This window comes from Oryctolagus cuniculus, chromosome 13, assembly GCF_051225735.1.
Source record: "Oryctolagus cuniculus isolate XC-2025 breed Fujian yellow rabbit chromosome 13, ASM5122573v1, whole genome shotgun sequence".
Lineage (NCBI taxonomy): Eukaryota > Metazoa > Chordata > Mammalia > Lagomorpha > Leporidae > Oryctolagus > Oryctolagus cuniculus.
The window spans coordinates 48823342-48840597 of record NC_142879.1 but is presented as its reverse complement, the minus strand read 5'-3'; the positions used below and the strand labels follow the sequence as shown (position 1 = coordinate 48840597).

Sequence of the window (17256 nt, the reverse complement as noted above, 5' to 3'; positions counted from 1 at the left end):
AAACCAGCACCGTGGAGTAGACAGTGCTGAGGGCAAGGCCCATGTTTTCTGCCACCCTTTCCCTCCGCGCTCCGCATAGGGCCTGGCACAAATGAGGAGCCAGCAAACGTGGGTCTCTGAAGGAACCTCTAAAGCACCAGGAAAGTCAGACAGTGCCCATGGGGACTTATGGTGCAGGAGAGAAGGCGCGGCCGCCAGAACCTGCCATCAGGGGAGAGAGCAGAGTTTCGGAGACAGTCAAGGGCATCTCACCGGGGAGGGGAGCCCGAGGCCCCGCGGTTCTGGAGCCAGACGATGGCCTGCTGCCCCTTCTGAGGGTAGGAAGATACTGTGTCTGGCAGGGGATTCAAGATGTGGGTTTAGCAGATGATTGCTCTCGTGCTGGTCAGGCTTGTGGGTTTCCAGCCGGTAGGCAGGGACTAGAGAGAAGGCAGGGCGGAGGGGGGTGGGCAAGGGACAAGACGCCTGCAGAGGGCAGGACGTGCCCCAGAGCCGGGCAGCCCATGGACCGACCCCGCCATGACCGATTTCCTGTTTCACAGTGCGCGGGACAGCACGGTGCTTGGCGTGGCCATGTTTTCATTGTCTCTTTGTGTTTCAGGGCTCAACAGTGGCTCGAGAAGCTAGTGACAAAGAAAAGGTAAGCACGTGGATACCTCCCTCGCCGCAGCCCCGGGGGCCTGGGGAGCTGCGCATCTGTTCTTCCAGGCCGGCATGGTTCTTGGCGTTTCCCGGCCACTGGGGCCGGCGGGAAATGCCTTGTCGGTGGGGGCTGAGGCGCATGCTCTTTCCTGAATAGTGACTTAGCTGTTAGTTGTCGGTGTGGTTGAGAGGAACGTTTCACGCGCACCGTGCTCGAGTAGACACAGCCCCTGTGCAGTAAGCTTGAGGTCAGGGCTCGGCTCCCCAGCTGCCCTCCCTGCCACCTAACCAGCCGTGACCCTCAGGAGGCCTCCACACGTCCCTAAGCCTGTTTGCCCCCCTGCGGAAGCCTTGGCTTGGATGAGCTGCACACACTTCTCCAACGACACAAAATAAAATGCAAATAGAGTACTTTTTTACTTGAAAATTAGGGGTGAAGGAGCTACCTCTTTTTACCTTTTCCTGACTTGTTGAGCATTAGGTAATATTTGTACCACGTTAGTTTATTATATGAGAGTCTAGACAGAGTCACCTTGAAAGATCTGTTTCGATGAGAAATTGGGGTATAGCTTCCTGTATGTGAACCTCACTTGGCCCAAACCCTCCTGTGCCGATGTGAAAAGTGAGCCTCGACTCCGTCGTTCCCGCTTGTCGCCCGGAAGCGCCTTTCCTTGACCATTCCGTTGGAAAGCTGGCTCCAGGTGCTGGCTGTCCGTTTTGTAAATTACATTCTTTTAGAGCGATATCATGCATTTTTATACTAATTTTACAAATTTGTAGATCTGTGGGGCCGGGGCTGTGGTGTGGAGTGTTGGGCCACTGCGTGCAGTGCCAGCTTCCCATATGAGAACCAGTTTGAGTCCCGTCTGCTCCACTTCCAATCCAGATTCTGGCTAATACTCCTGGGAGAGCAGCGAAAGATGACCCAAGTCCTTGGGTCCCTGCACCCATGTGGGAGACCAGAAAGAAGCTGCTGGCTCCTGGCTTTGGCCTGGCCCAGCTCTGGCAATTGCGGCCATTTGGGGAGCAAGCCAGCAAATGAAAGATCTTTCTCTTTCTCTCCCCCTCCCTCTCTCCCTCCTTCTCTGTGTCTCTGCCTTTCATATAAATAAGTGAACAAACCTTAAAAAAATTTGTAAATTTGCTTTCACTTATTCATGCTGAGGTTTTTGTAACTATCTTTATGGTTGCTCTTCTAGCTGCAGGGTTAAAATAATGAGCCAGGTGGACACATCTGGCAAGGGATGCAGGTGTCAAACAGGAGCTAGAGATATTACCTGATGAATACTCTGCTGGGACACCCAGAGTGCTCTCGAGCTCATAGCAAGAGTGCCTGACTTGGGCTGGACAGCATCAGGAAAAGTCTTCTGGGAGGAGATGTTTGGAAACCAAAAGATAAGTAGGTGTCAGTCAGAACAGCAGGTGCAAGTTCCCCCTCCCTGGAAGGAGAGATGAGGCCACAGCAGAAGACCAGGCCAGTTGGAGAGTGTAGTAGGTGTGGATAGATCAGAGAGAGTTTGGAAGAAGAATTAGAGCCCGTGTTGTGGTACAAGAGGTTAAGCTGCTGCCTGTGATGCTGGCATCCCATATCAGAGCACAGGTTGGAGTCCTGGCTGCTCTGCTTCTGATCTGGCTCCTTGCTGGTGCAGCTGGGAGGCAGCAAAGAAAGACCCAAGTGCACTTGGCCCCCTGCCACCCAGACCTGGATGGGTCTGGGCCCCCGGCTTCAGCCTGGCTAGCCCTGGTTGTTGCAGACATTTGGGGAGTGAACCATTGAATGGAAGATCTCTCTCCTCCTTTCTCTTTTTCACTCTGCCTTTCAAATAAATAAATCTTAAAAAAAAAAAAGAAGAAGAAGAAGAGGAGGAGGAGGAAGAATCAACAGAACTCAGAATTCAGAGATGGAATGTAGGAGGGGACTGGTACCCAGGAGAGAAGTGGGTTAAGGATGACTCCCAGGTTTCTGATTTGGACAGTTTGGTGAGTGTTCATGCCACTCACTGAAACAGGAAGCAGGGCAGATGAGCTGGGGAGAGTTGTGTTTGTTTATTTGAGAGGCAGAGACAAAGAGCTGCCAACTGCTAGTTCACTCCCCAGACATCTGCAACAGCCAGAGTTGGAGCAGACCAGAGCCTGGAATGCAGTCCAGGACTGGAGAAGCAGCCTGCAATGTTAGCATGGCGTCAGAGCAGGCCGGTCTTGGCTGGAAAAGAGAACTTGGAATCTTCCCGGGACAGGGAAGCACATGAAGTCACCAGGAGAGTGTGGAGCGGAAGAAAAGCATGTCAAGAACCAGCCCAGAAGAATGTCATCGCTTAAGGAGAGGCCTGCGAAGGCTCAGCCAGAGATGGGAGAGGAGCCAGAAAGCTCTGGCTCATTCATGGAAGTCTTCCTTGGGTGTGGGTTATGAGCAAGCACCTGCCAAGCTTCGTGAGAATGCTCTGGGGAACAACTGCTCAGTCCCTACCCTTACCACACTTGCAGTCTCCTATGGCCCAGAAACCACAGAGAACTTCCAGTATCGGCGATTCCACAAAGCCAGGGAGATTGTAGACCGGGAGTTATCCATGGGACCCAACGGGAAAACCACTGGGGAGCTGGCCGGTGAGCACAGCTGTGTAAGTTGGCACCAGATGGCAGTGGGAGGCGAAGTGAAGAAGAGAGAAGGAAGCTTAACAGAGCAACCTGCTTCGCCTGTTGTGTTCTGCCTGCGCATTAATGGATGTGTCCCTGCTGTCGAAGCCCCCATCACAAAACAAGGACCTGCAGTGGTCGTGTGCAAAGTGGTAAAGAGGCTGTGCAGAGTGGCCACATTCCCCATCAGAGTTCCTGTGTTCACAGCTCGGTTCAGCTTCTGATTCTGCTTTCTGCTGAGGTGCACCCTGGGAGGCAGCAGGTAATAACTGGGTCTCCACTGTCCACCAGGGAGACCTGGATTAAGTTCTGGGCTCCTGGCCCAGCCCAGCTGTTTATGGACATTTGGGGAGTGAGCCAGCAGATGAGGAATCTCTCACTCTGCCTCCAACTCTGGTTCTAGTTGTAGCTGCAGCTCAGCCTTTCTAATAAGCAAAAAGAGAAGACAAGGGTGAGGCTGAAGGGAAGGCACAAGCATTTGATGTTGTCTTGGCTGTAGCGTTTCCTCAGGCACAGAACGTTGAGTTCCCAGTCTTGCTCCCCACTGTTCTGCATGTTCCAGAAACCAGGGCATTAACCACAATCCACTGCCCTGCCCACCAGAAATGGCTCGCTCCTTTATTGGTGTAGGTTTTTCCTGGAAGAAAATGAGAATGTAGAATTTGTTAAATCAGCTGAGTCCACTAACACACTTTGATCCTGCTCCTAATATGAATGCAAGTATGTAGTAGTTGTTTCTCCAAGCATCTCCCTTGGGAGTGGGCTTAGAGAAAGGACACAGCTGGGGCTGGTGTAGGCATAATAGGTTAAGCTGCCACCTGTGACTCCACAATCCCATGGTGGTGCCCGGTCACTCCACTTCTGATCCAGCTCCCTGCTAATGTGCCTGGGAAAGCAGCAGGAGACGGCCCAAGTGCTTGGGCCCCTGCACTCATGTAGGAGACCCAGAAGAAGCTCCTGGCTCCTGGCTTCAGCCTGGCCCAGCCCTAGCCTTTGTGGCCAGTTAGAGAGTGAACCAACAGATGGAAGATCTCTGTCTCTCCCTCTCTCTGTAACTCTGCCTTTCAAATAAAAGAAACTTTTTTTAAAGAATTATTTTATTGATTTCAAAGACAGAGTTACAGAGAGAGAGAGAGAGAGAGAATCTTCCATTCTGCTGATTCACTCCCCAAATGACTCCAATGGCCAGAGCTGAGCTGATCCGAAGCTAGGAGCCAGGAGCTTCCTCTGGTTCTCCCACGCAAGTACAGGGGCCCAAGGATTTGGGCCATCTTCCACTGCTTTCCCAGGCCACAGCAGAGAGCTGGATTGGAAAAGGAACAGCTGGGACTCGAACAGGCACCCACTTGGGATGCCAGCGCTGCAGGCTGGGGCTTTAACCCACTGTGCCACAGTGCTGGCCCCAAAACCTTTTTTTTTTAAAAGTGCATTTTGCACATGCAGTCTCGGTGAACGTTACACCGTGCAAACATGGTGGTTTACAGCAGTGTCCCAAGGAGGAATACAGGAAACTAGACTTCTGTTGGGGCCTGGGTGTGTGACAGCTCTTGTTGTAGAAGGCCACCCTTCCTCCCCTCCTGTTGCAGATGCTCACAGGGAAGGAGGAAGGGAAAAGCAGTCAAACTGGGTACCGCCAAAGGGGAGTGCACCTGTCTGAGAGCTTGCACCTGACACAGCAGCTTGTTTGTAAACTACAGATATTTATTGAATTGTAATAGCTTAAATGAATTAATGAAGCTCAACCGTTAAGAATGTTGTGTTTTTTTTTTTATTTTTAAGTTTTATAAAAAAGGGATTTGTTCTTTGTTTTCTACCAACTTCTGGATTTTCTTTCCATGGTCAATCAGGTGTTTTTTACTCATCTAAAAACCTTACCATTCTTTGTCCTCACAGATCAAACCGTCAGTGCCACCAAGGGATTACTCGTCCCTCTGTTTTTTTGATATTTGGGGAAGGCTAAAAATATTTCACTTCTATATTTAATAGCCTTTTCTAAATGAAATCAAATTGTTTGCAAGAAGGTTCTTTTCATTGCTATCAATGTGTAACTATTTCCCCTTAAAATGATTGTTATGGTACGAAGAACAGTTTTCAGAGACATGCTCCATTGACATGGCTTAATTAGTAATCGCAGTTCTTACTCCTCTCAGATTTTCTTTCATTTGAGTCATTATGACTGTTTTAATTTCGCATACTTTTCACTTGTTGGTGACAAGTTTTGAAACTGTCATTTCAAATATTTAGTGATATAGGTGCAGACAAGTCCCATCCCTTAGTGTTCAGCTTGACACATAATTAGTGTGATTTGTATTAGCATAATAATGCAGATGGAACTGAAGGAAATAAAGAAGTAATATTCTAGCAATAATGGAATCACTTTCATGGCAACAAGTATCAGAACACGCATGTACAGATGTCTTGGATTTTTTTTTTAAGAGCAGAACAGTGCTTCCCACCACCCCCACCCCCCTTTAGCCGTTGTCACATTCTGACAGCTGCTATGACTTGTTTTATTCTTTAATTCTTTCCTTTTTAATGGAAGGGCATCTTCCATTCATGGCTCCAGCAGTTTTGCCTCCTCTAAATGAGACAGAGAAACGCAAATCTCCCTGGTGGTCGATCTTTTCACAGCTGCGCTGCAATTCCAGTGTGACATCAAATTAGTAATTACAGCTGAGCGGACTGCGTCTTACAAATGACAGTCTTAGCATGCTGCCAGCTAGCAAGCTGCTCAGCAGGGCGTCCAGGGAAGTAAAAGAAAACATAACTGGACTCACTTGATTTCTGGGGGATTTGACCTGACTCTTTAAAAAAGCCCGTGTTCTGGAGAGAGAGGGAGGGAGAGAGAGAGGGAGTCGGGGATTCACAGATAGGCATTTTGTTCATCCTTCTGCAGCTCTTCTCGAAACTCCTGTCTGATTTTATTAGGTAAAGGAAAGCCTGTGCAACGGAGTCAGGGGTTGCACTAAGAAGACTCCTTTTAACACACAGCATTCCCCCTGGAACTCATCTGAAAGAAAACAGCTGCCCTGCAATCGGCATTTGTAGAACTGTATTGGCAATAATCATTGTTGACACTTTGATAATGGGCTACAAAAAGCCGCCTTGTCGATTCTTTTGCATTGTGAATTGCACTAGCAATTAAGAGATGTCACCATCTCTGACATTTTATCTATTACTGAGTGAAGGTGCGGGGAGAATTAATCATTAACGCCCTGACATCTAAAAATGCTCTCCTAAACCAGTTTTCAGCATTTCCTTTGTGATCTTTAAATTGTAACCAATTATAATTAATTACTCCCTCCATATCTGGTCCTTTGGGCTACGGTTAAAGGCAAGGTAACAGCCAAGAAGGCACAAGAGCACAGCAGTGCGTCCTTTCCAAAATCTGTCCTTGCCTCTCAGCTTAAAAAAAAAAAAAAAAAAAAAAAAAAAAATGCCTCTTTGCCCACTGTGGGCAGAGAATCTGTTCAGGGAGATTGTTGAGGTTTGCAGGCCCTCTGCTCAGCCAACTTAACCTTCTTTGGTATGATTCATTTTCTTCCGAGGTAACATCTGCCTGTGGACCAGAGAAAGCTCTTTTTAAAAAAAAAAAAAATTTATTTATTTGAGAGGTAAAATGAGGGAGAGAGAGAGAGAGAGAAGATCTTCCATCCGCTGGTTCACTCCTCAAATGGCCACAAAGGCCGGAGCTGTGCCAATCCAAAGCCAGGAGCCAGGAGCTTCTTCTGGATCTCCCATGCAGGTGCAGGGGCCCTAAGCACTTGGGCCATCTTCTACTGCTTTCCCAGGCCACAAGCAGAGAGCTGGATCAGAAGAGGAGCAGCTGGGATTTGAACTGACACCCATGTGAGATGCAGGTTGAGGCTTAACCTGCTATGCTGCAGCACTGACCTCCAGAGAGTTCTTAAAAGAGAGCTTCTGGAGGAGACCTAATAGAGGGTTAGGGGTGTTGCTGAGGGTTGACATATGACTTTATCCTCGTTGGTAAAACTGAAGGACTTGCATTCTCGTGAACCTTTCCTGGACCCTTGTCCAGAGATCCCAGTGCAGCCATAGACCTCACCTGGAGAAGCCATGGGCTTGACAGCGCCGAAATCCCATCTGCTTTAGGAATAGCTTATGGTGATTGTTGAGATTGGCAGAAAGAAATATCCTAACTCTTTGTATCTATAGATGCCTAAGCAAGTCTTAAGAACCCTGCACATAAACCAAGAGGGGTCTTCTGGGAAGCAGAGTTTTTAAGCTTCAATTCATTTGGAATGTTTCTTTCCTGGCTATTAGGTGTGACTGTGTGTGCGTGTAAGAGAGGGAGAGGAAGAGAGAGAGGGAGAGAGGAGCTCATGCAATGACTCTTATGCGCATTTTGAATCCTCCTTCCTGACTTGTCGCTCCCCGTCTTCGTGGAGGAACGACACAGGACCCTGCGCTGTTCTTTTGTCTGCTCGGCCCTCCCCGGGTTTGCTGCTGGTTCTTCCCGGGTTGGCTACCGACCCTTCCACCTCCGTGGAAGGGCGGTTCCCCCTAGCCACTTTCCCCACTTCCGCGGGGGAGCGGCACACCGCCGGCCGGCTCTCTCGGGGGCTGCACAGGTGTTCCTTCAGATAGATGTTCCTTCAGATGTTCCCTGGTGCATGTTGTCTCTCTCCTCCTTTATAGTCCTCTTCCACCAATCCCAACTCTGCTATCCACACGCCGAGTACGCTGCTCTCCTCCAATCAGGAGTAAGTCCTACAGTTTATTGGTTGAACTGGAGGCAGCTGTGTAGAAGCTGTTTCTCCCTTCTCAGCGCCATATTGTGGGAGAGCAGATGCATAGAATAAGTCTTAATTCCAGTAACTTAGTCTAGTCCGAGTTGCTCCCCACACTGACTCACTGGCAGATGGTGGTGTATAAACTCTCAGTTGCATTAGATTAGTTTTCACTGGAATGACATGAACACAGAGTATCACAAGCCCGCGTGGAGCAGTGCCGTTAGATAAGGGAATCTTTTTAAACCAGCAACTCTTACTCAGTTAGTTCTAGAAGGAGTTGGGAGTAGAGAGATGTCTAAAATTCAGAGTGTGGCTTGAGTTTAAGCCAAACTGCTGCAGGCATATAATTTTTGAGATAATAAAATACTGATCTTCACAAGGTTAGGATTAAACCAGAAATGATAGCACTTAGCAAAACTTGTTGCATGTTCTGCCCTTGACACTTCTTAGATTATCACCAGGGACAGGCAGGCATGCAGCAGATCTGCAGACTGCTCCCAACCTGACTTGCAGGTCCTGCTACGGATCTCGCGTGCAGCTGAACTGGCACGCCACAGCCAGTGGAGGAGGAACCAGACTGTCACCTTTGACAAGGCCACTTCCAGCGTTCAGGAAAGCATCACAGTGCTTGAAAAGGAGTTCCCCTCACTGTTTACATTTCAGGTTGGGAACTGCAGGGGACGCGCCAACAGCTGCGGCTCATCAGCCTCAACTGCAGGCTGACCGTAGGCTCCCCCCAGTTTCATGCTTCTCCGTTGCAGCACAGACCCGCCTGTCGAGGTACATTCTCTTTGCACATTTACACTCAGGCGAGCAGGTTCATCGTAAAAGTTAGGATTCACATGTGAATGCTGGTCGCTGATGTATACTTTCTCACTGTTTTACTGTGAATCTGAGAAGTTAGTAGTAGCCTGTTGGGTCATTTCCCAAGCCATGCACTGGCATAGACATTCTACGTATATGGTGAGGAAAGACTGTGGCGTGTACTTTCCGTGAGAGAACACCTGTTATCTGTGCTGCTTCAGTGTGAACTTTATCCATATTCTCCAGTTTGCCTTTCCATGTATCAGATTTGTGGTTTGGATGTTTTGAGAAGCAGAACGGATTTTACTATAAATCTCTAGCATCTCTTCTTACCCCCAAATCCATACCGCATACATGATGTTATTCCATCGAATTATCTTTATCCAAGCTCCACTGTAAGGATTACCTAAAATTCCCTCCCTTATGGAAATGTTTCTGGAGTGTATTTTCAACTCCAGAGACTCTGATTTTTATGAAGTTTTTTGGCAAGCCAGTGAAAGAGATTTTATTTTTTGCAAGTTTATTTTCATTTAGGTGAGCTTCGAATAACAAGCAAATCACAAACATAAGCAGTCCCTAACATCAGACAATAATTAGTGTACTTTGTATGTTGTGCATTCAACTCCAAGTGTCACAGTAACCGCCCATCAAAGAGACACCAGGCAGCAATCTTTGACATTAAGGCTCACAATTAGACTTTTTTTTTTTTTTTTTTTGACATGGGTTGCCAAATGAGCACATTGAACAAAAATTCATTTCGTTGTGAAATACAAGTCCTTTAATCACAGAGTGCTATGATATTATCCTTTGCATTGAAACCTTCTGGTGCCAAAATCCTGTTTGCATTAAATACTCAAGTGTGACCGGGTGCATTTCTGCTTCCCGGCAAGGTTTCCAGCCAGCCTAAAATAACAACTTGGCTTTGTCTTACAGATTTGGGCCCTGTGCGTTTTAAATGCATGTATTTGTATCCTCCTGTTGTTATTGGCAATATATAATGCAGTTGGCTCTTTTTGTATAGTTAAATAACAGAATGATAATTGAATCCAGTGTTATTTTAAATTTAATTCTGTATATTTAAAGTTACATTTCCAACTGTAAGCACACATTTAAAAGTTGTTTTTTTTTAATTTTGCCACCTAAAAGGTAACTAGATTTTTTAAAATCTCACTAAAACAAAATTTCGTTACTAAATTCCATACAAATGACTACACTTCTGCATCGCATCACAAAACCTAATAAAATAAGAATATACTTGTATATTCTTAGACAAACGGATTACCTCCCACCTGAAATACGTAAAAAATTTAAATCTTTTTGGTAAGCACACACACACTTTTTTTTTTTTTTTTTGGTCCTTGTTTTGTCTTCAGAGATTTTGCAAAAGTTCTTAGTAATCTGAAATTTCTAAGTATAAAAATGTTAGGTCATAAATACTTGGGTAATGCCCAGAACTCTTTGAGGCCTCGCTTTTTATCTTCTGTGTACTACTTCTGGGAAGCAGGCAGCCCTGTGTCTCCTTTGCCCCTGGGGATTCTGTGGTTTCTCTCTGGCATGACTGTCCACAGAGCCCTGTGCTTGCAGCTTGGTAGCTGTTTTGAACACCCTTTTCCTTTATTAATCACAAATCCCTGACCAAATCCGCCCTTAGAGATCATCTGTAGCTTCTGTGGCACCCCAGGGAGTAGCATTTATGTTCAGAGGCTTGTGTACGAGTAGAAACTCGCCACATGCCAGCAGTTCAGATGTTGACCTCTGTCACCTTCCACGTTCACGTGTGTCTCTGCCACCTGACACTGTTGTTAACTGCGATCAGGATGGTGACATAGTGCTTCTCACTGCTGAAGAATACAGACTCACTGAGGTACCGCTTCTAACACTGCTTTAAAAGAGACCAGAGGCGGGCATTTGGCCTAGCAATTAAGGGGCCACTTGGGATGCCCACATTCCAGATTGGAGGGCCTGGGGCTGCTCTCCACTCCCGGGTCCAGCTTCCTGCTAACGTGGACCCTAGAAGGTAGCAGACAGGGGCCCGAGTGATGGTTGAGTTCATCTCAGCTCATGATTCATCAGGCTGTGAAACGTTAGTTAAATTGCACAGTCTCTGTTTCCTTGCCTGTAAAATAGGGTAATAATAAGGTTAAGGTTAAGGTTAAAGTTAAGGTTGTTGCAAAGAGTTAATGAGAGGATTCGTGTGAAATAAAACGATACGCCTAAAGTGTGTTAGTACAGCCCATGCAGCTGCTGCAGGTGGTGGTGGTCCCCTCGTTGTCGAATTAAGAAAGAACTTTGAGGGGTAGGCGTTTGGCAAAGCACAGCGGATATGCCCACATCTTGTATTGGAAAGCCTGGATTCAAGTCCCACCTCCACTCCCGATTTCCAGCTTCCTGCTAAAGCACACCCTAGGAGGCAGCAGATGATGGCTCTAATGGTTGGGTGCCTGCCAACCACATGTCCTGGCTTCTGGCTTCACCCTGACCCAACTTTGGCTATTGTGGGCATCCAGGGAGTGAACCAGCAATGGGAGTGTGTCTGTCTGTCTGTCTCTCTCTCTTTGTATGCCTTTCAAATAAATAAATATAAATTTCTCAAAAATGAAGGCACAGCTCAGAAAAGTCCGAGAACTGGCCCCGAGTCCCCGACAGGTACGGGATGGGAACCTTGGGACCCGGGACTGGGGAACCCTGCCCTGGGAGACGAGTGTGCACTGCCCAGAGTTGGATTTGCTCTCGCAGCTGCCTGCTGAGGACCTGCCTTTGCCTCTTGATCCTTTCTATAAGCCCTTAAGTCTTTTAACCAATCTGGTTGCCCTTTTTTGAACTTGATCCAATATAAATGTGTCCCTAGCGCCTGTGACATTCACAAGTAAGCTGAGTCGTGGAGGCTCAGCGGTCCAGGTTTTATGAGGCAGGATTATACTTTTGCTGTCACATGAGGTAATTCTGCAGGGGTGAACGTGAAATGGCATTCGTCTTCATTAATGTGACTTGTGTTACAAACACATATCTAATGTGTAATTTACTGCCTTGCCTGGGGCCTGTCATCTCAGCCCGCAGGTTTCTCGCATTTACACAAAACCAAAAAAAAAAAAAAAAAAATCCTCTCCTCTCCTTTTCTCACACGCAGAAAAATGAGTTGTGGAATCCAGGCAAATATCTGAACCCTTAACACCCCCAAGACATAGCTACACTGCCCAAGATGTCTGCTCGAAGAAGCAGGGTCCTCCTCTCTCCTCGGCATGAGCCCGCGGGGCTCGCTGCGGCCCTGGGCTCCGAGACGTTGTATTTGGGCCATCCTCTGAAACGCGCCAGTGGGGAGTGTCCTCTTTGTTTTGGGTTTGGTCTTTTTCTTATACTTACATTATTTTTAACTTATGAATGACAGACTTAAGGTGTTAACCTGCTGGGCTCATCTTTAACTTTGGTGAAGAATGGCACTGCATTTCTATTTCTTCAACACTCTGTGACTCGGCATAAAGGTGTTTAAAATAGATAAATCTTTCCGCAGAATCTTATTATTTATCTGGGGATCTTGCGTCCTCCTGTCTTATTTGCTACCTATTTGCGACTGTGTCTTTCTCCTTACAAGATGAAAAACTCCTTGAGAATAGAAATTTTAACCTATTCGTGTTTGTATCCCCGTGCCTGACAGCAGTTCAGTAACTGCCTACTGAATGAATCGTTGGATCTCTGAGCTTTGTTTTACCCGCTTGGTAAGGATAATTATTTTGGTAGTACTTTATATCTAATTTACAGTTGTGGGGCTGGTGTGGCGTATCAGGTTAAGCTACCACCTGGGATGCCAACATCCCATTTGAGCAGGAGTTCAAGTCCTAGCTGCTCCAGTTCCGATCAGCTCCCTGCTAATGCACCTGGGAAAGCGGCAGAGGATGGCTTACTTTCTTGGGCTCCTCCTGAACCCACATGGGAGAACTGGATAAAGCTCCTCGCTTCAGCCTGCCATAGCTCTGGCCATTGTGGCCATTTGGGGTATGAGCCAGCAGATGGAAACTCTCTCTCTCTCTCTCTCTCTTTTTTTCTTATTTGACAGGTAGAGTTAGACAGTGAGAGCAGTGAGAGAGACAGGGAGAAAGGTCTTCCTTCCATTGGTTCATCCCCCAAATGGCTGCTATGGCCAGCGCTGTGCCAATCTGAAGCCAGGAGCCAGGTGCTTGCTGCCTCCTGGTCTCCCATGTGGGTGCAGGTGCCCAAGCACTTGGGCCATCCTCCACTGCCTTCCCAGGCCACAGCAGAGAGCTGGACTGGAAGAGGAGCAACCGGGACTAGAACCCGGCGCCCATATGGGATGCCGGCGCTGCAGGCAGAGGATTAACCAAGTGAGACACGGCACTGGTCCCCGGAAGCTCTCTTTGTAACTCTGTTTTTCAAATAAATAAAAACAAACCTGTAAAAAAAAAAAAAAAAACTGCAAAACTATTCAGAGTCCCTTCTCAAAACAAAATCGGTAGCCAAAGCTACTAATTTAGAAATGCTGCATGCTTATATGTGTCTGTGTGTGAGAGTGAGCAGGTCAACTTGAATGCCTACATCAGGTGCATTCTTTGTAAAATGAGAGGGGAACATGAGCAGCTTACGCATTCCAAGGATGGATCAGTAGATAGGAACCCAGTGAGTTTTCTCTAGGGAGGGGGAGACAGTCAGTGGAAGAGCCAGGCCAGGAAGGAAAGCATGTTGTTGTTTACTTGGTTTGTTTTTTACATTTGGTTCACCCTTATTGGAGAAGAGGACGATTCGGGGTTTCTTAATACACAGAGAAAGGGGGTACTAACCTGGGCTTCTTTTCAACTGAAGGCAAAAAGCCATGGTTGGGAGAGTGGGGATGATTGGTGTTGAGAGGTAACTAGGATAACCCGCGCTACGTTAACACCGCAATGCCTCCATTACTCTCTATGCTGCTGCCCGAGCCGCAGCCCTGTCTGCTCATCGCTTGTGTTTTGACAGCTGTATGTTGATTGGTGCATCAGCGTGGCTGGCTTGCCAACCCACCCTCTTGTTTATTTGGAAAAAGTGGACTTTCTCATCTTAATATGTTTTACATGAAGATATTTTTTCCTGGACATCGCCCAGATGAGAACAGCATTTCCTCCTTGGCGGCGTGGTGACCAGGGAGATCAGGAAGGGCGGCTGCCTCACCTCCAGCTGCAGGTTCTCCCTGACGCGGAAAGCAGGCGTGATTGTGGACGGGGTTTTTGTCAGACAAGACGGGAGCCCAGCAAAGGCCACCCCGAGGTGGTGGACGAGTGGAGTTGGGTTGTGCAGGGAAGAAAGTCAAAGTCTCCTCACAGTCTTCCAAGAACACAAATTCTAGTTGTAGAAGACTCCTTATAAGACAGTAAATCTAGGGGCCAGCGCTATGACGCAGTGGGTTAACACCCTGGCCTGAAGCGCCGGCATCCCATATGAGCACCAGTTCGAGACCCAGCTGCTCTACTTCCCATCCAGCTCTCTGCTGTGGCCTAGGAAAGCAGTACAAGATGGCCCAAGTCCTTGGGCCCCTGCACCCGTGTGAGAGACCCAGAAGAAGCTCCTGGCTCCTGGCTTCAGATCGGCGCAGCTCCAGCTGTTGCGGCCAATTGGGGAGTGAACCAGCAGATGGAAGACCTCTCTCTCTCTCTCTCTCTCTCTCTCTCTCTCTCTCTTTCTCTGCGTAATTCTTTCAAATAAATTTTTTTAAAATCTTTAAAAAAAAAAAAAAAAAGTGAACCTAAGAAAGCAATTAGGAAGGCCAGCCCTGTGGCTTACCAGGTAAAGCCACTGTCTGCAGTGCTAGCATTCCATATTTGACCGGTTCAAGTCCCGGCTGCTCCACTTCTGATCCTGCTGTCTGCTATGGCCTGGGAAAGCAGTAGATGTAGATGATGGCCCAAGTCCTTGGGTCCCTGCAGCTGCGTGGGAAGACCTGGAGAAACATCCTGGCTCTTGGGGAGTGAACCAGCAGACGGAAAACTCTCTCTGTCTCTGCCTCTGCCTCTGCCTCACCTTCTCTCTGTAACTCTTTCAAATAAATAAATAGATATTTAAAAAAAAAAAAAAAAAGCAGTTAGTTCCATTCCCATGAGAAACATGAAATGCACTACAGAAAGCCTTATCCTATGGCCGGTGTCTAACCCTCGCTCCCTAGCGGGAATGCTTCCTGTGGTCTTAGCTCACTGGTGCCCCCTTGTGGTACTCAAGCTCCCTCACAGCTCGTTGCCTCTGTAAGACCCCAGTGGTGAACAGGGCAAGCTTCAATTTCCAGGATTGGAAGGTGTATGTATTTTTAGATTTCATTAAAGCTTCTTTCTCATTTGTTTTAGGCCAAAGAACTGCCAACTTTAAAGGATAATGATTTCATTAATGAAGGCCAAAAGATTTATATTGATGACAACAACAAAAAGGTGTTCCTGGAAAAACTCAAAAAGGATGTTGAGGTAAGAAAAAATCAATATAAAGGTCAGCTCCACTATGTAAGTGTCAGCACTGTTGGTTTTTAGGAGATTTTTTAAACCTCTCTACTTAAGTCTGCAACCAAAGCAAATACACACACACACACACACACATATATTTGTAAGTATGTATATGTATGTATGTATATATATAGTACATGTATGTATGTATATATATGGTATATATATATGGTACTGTATTGAACTCAGGTGTCAACACCATCTCTGATCTAGTTTAAAAGAACAGTGTGCCCATTCAGCAGCACTCTCCTTCAGATGGCAAATGCCAGAGTACCTGCTGTCATCTGCTGGGTGTCCCCACCCTCAGTTCCCTCGTTCTTGTGTCCGTGAGTGGGTCCCACCGGGGAGGCTGGCCAGTTCACAGCAGGCAGAGTGGGATATGGCAGGATGGGGACTGGCTGTGTCAGTTACCAAACGTTTGGTAACTCGGTGGTAAATTCAGTTTTGGCATTCCTACCTCTAAACCACATCTCCATGCCAGGGAACACAGCCCTGGCTTGCTTAGTGCTTTAGTATTTCCGCCAGCTACCATGTGCCGTGTTGGCACATCAAACCAGCCTTGCTGCATCGTGGGCACGGCCCAGGGGCAGTGTGGGGCTCTAGGGTCATGGTGGGGTGGGCAGGGGGCAAGAAATAAAACACTGCTTTCTGGAATGAAGGAGATTTCTTTGTAAACACTGTTTCAAGAATTTAAAAGAATGCCTTTTCCTATAATTTTATCACACAGGCATTGCAGCTTTCCCATCGGAATTCCTTACTTAATGCTTCTAGAAATAAATTTATCTTCTTGGAGTTTGTTGAGTTATGAGACAGTGCAAAGAGAATTCTCACTGGCTATTACTAAACTAGATTTTTCTTAGCTGTTGCTTGCATTTATGCATGTACCTTTTTTTTTTTTTTTGGCTCCTTTGAAATACTGTGCCTCACAGACCAGTACAGAGATAGGATTGGTGGAAATCTCTCCCTGTCTGTGTCATTAAACAAAAACAATTAAAATAACTAGAGCCAAAAAATGGATGTCATACATATGATTGTATTCCCCACAAAGGCAGAAGTGGAAGCAGGATTTTAATCTTTAATCTTTTTAACCTCCCAACAGTTCTTTTCATTGCAAGACACACCAACCAAGTTAGTTCCTAGTTATTTTTAGATCATAAATTATTTTAATAAAAATGTTTTATATTATTTTCACCTCCATAGTATCCATGCTTGGATTAAGCATAAACATTGGTTATTTGCAAAGTATATAAATGTCTACGTTTAAAATGTAGGTACCAGTTGTTGCTTTTATCATGTAGCATTTTTCTCACCAGCTTTTTATTAATGAACATTTATTTTTCCTCAGTTGTCAGTGGTTCTTACTGAAATGCATATCAGGCATTTCCTCTTTACTTTGAGGTCAACTTGATCTAACTGATGACTGGGTTCAGTACCACAGGTAAACATACTCTCTTTTGGATCTATATTGATATTAATCAGCGAATTTTTGATCCTGACAATAATATTGTTTTAGCAATTATGATAAATAGCCCTCAGGGTTATGTATGATGTGCCAAAAAAATGTGCTTTTTTTCCTCTCTGTTGGCTGTATGTCACTATGACATTTAGACTCCAGAAATAATTTAACTCAAGCAGCTCAAATTTACAGTTGAATTACATGAGGATCCTCTTAGCCCTTTTGTTGTCTCTAATAATGTCGTTGATTAAAGGATTGGATAGTTTAATCCCATACATGGCTCTCGCACTTAGCTGTTTTGTTGAAACAGAGGCAGGGCATAAAGTGTTCTTTCATTAAAAAATTTTCTCAATAGCTGATAACAGTGTCTTTAGTTTTGAAATTCATGCAGAAGCATCATTAAATTTTTAAGCGGGTAATTATGGTGAAGGAGCTTGACATCTGATCTTGATAATGAGACTAGAATTTAATCTAGTTTTCTTTTTTCATCAGCTCCATG

General features: G+C 46.3%; 1 protein-coding gene across 1 annotated transcript in view; it reads left to right on the top strand.

Moving 5' to 3' along the window:
* Positions 1-17256, top strand: part of PIP4K2A (phosphatidylinositol-5-phosphate 4-kinase type 2 alpha) — a 176063-nt gene that overhangs the window by 147688 nt on the left and 11119 nt on the right. Inside the window, exons 6-7 of the mRNA XM_002717397.5 lie at positions 602-640; positions 15152-15265. Of these exons, the coding sequence (XP_002717443.3) occupies positions 602-640; positions 15152-15265 (153 nt within the window). The remainder of the gene's footprint in view (positions 1-601; positions 641-15151; positions 15266-17256) is intronic.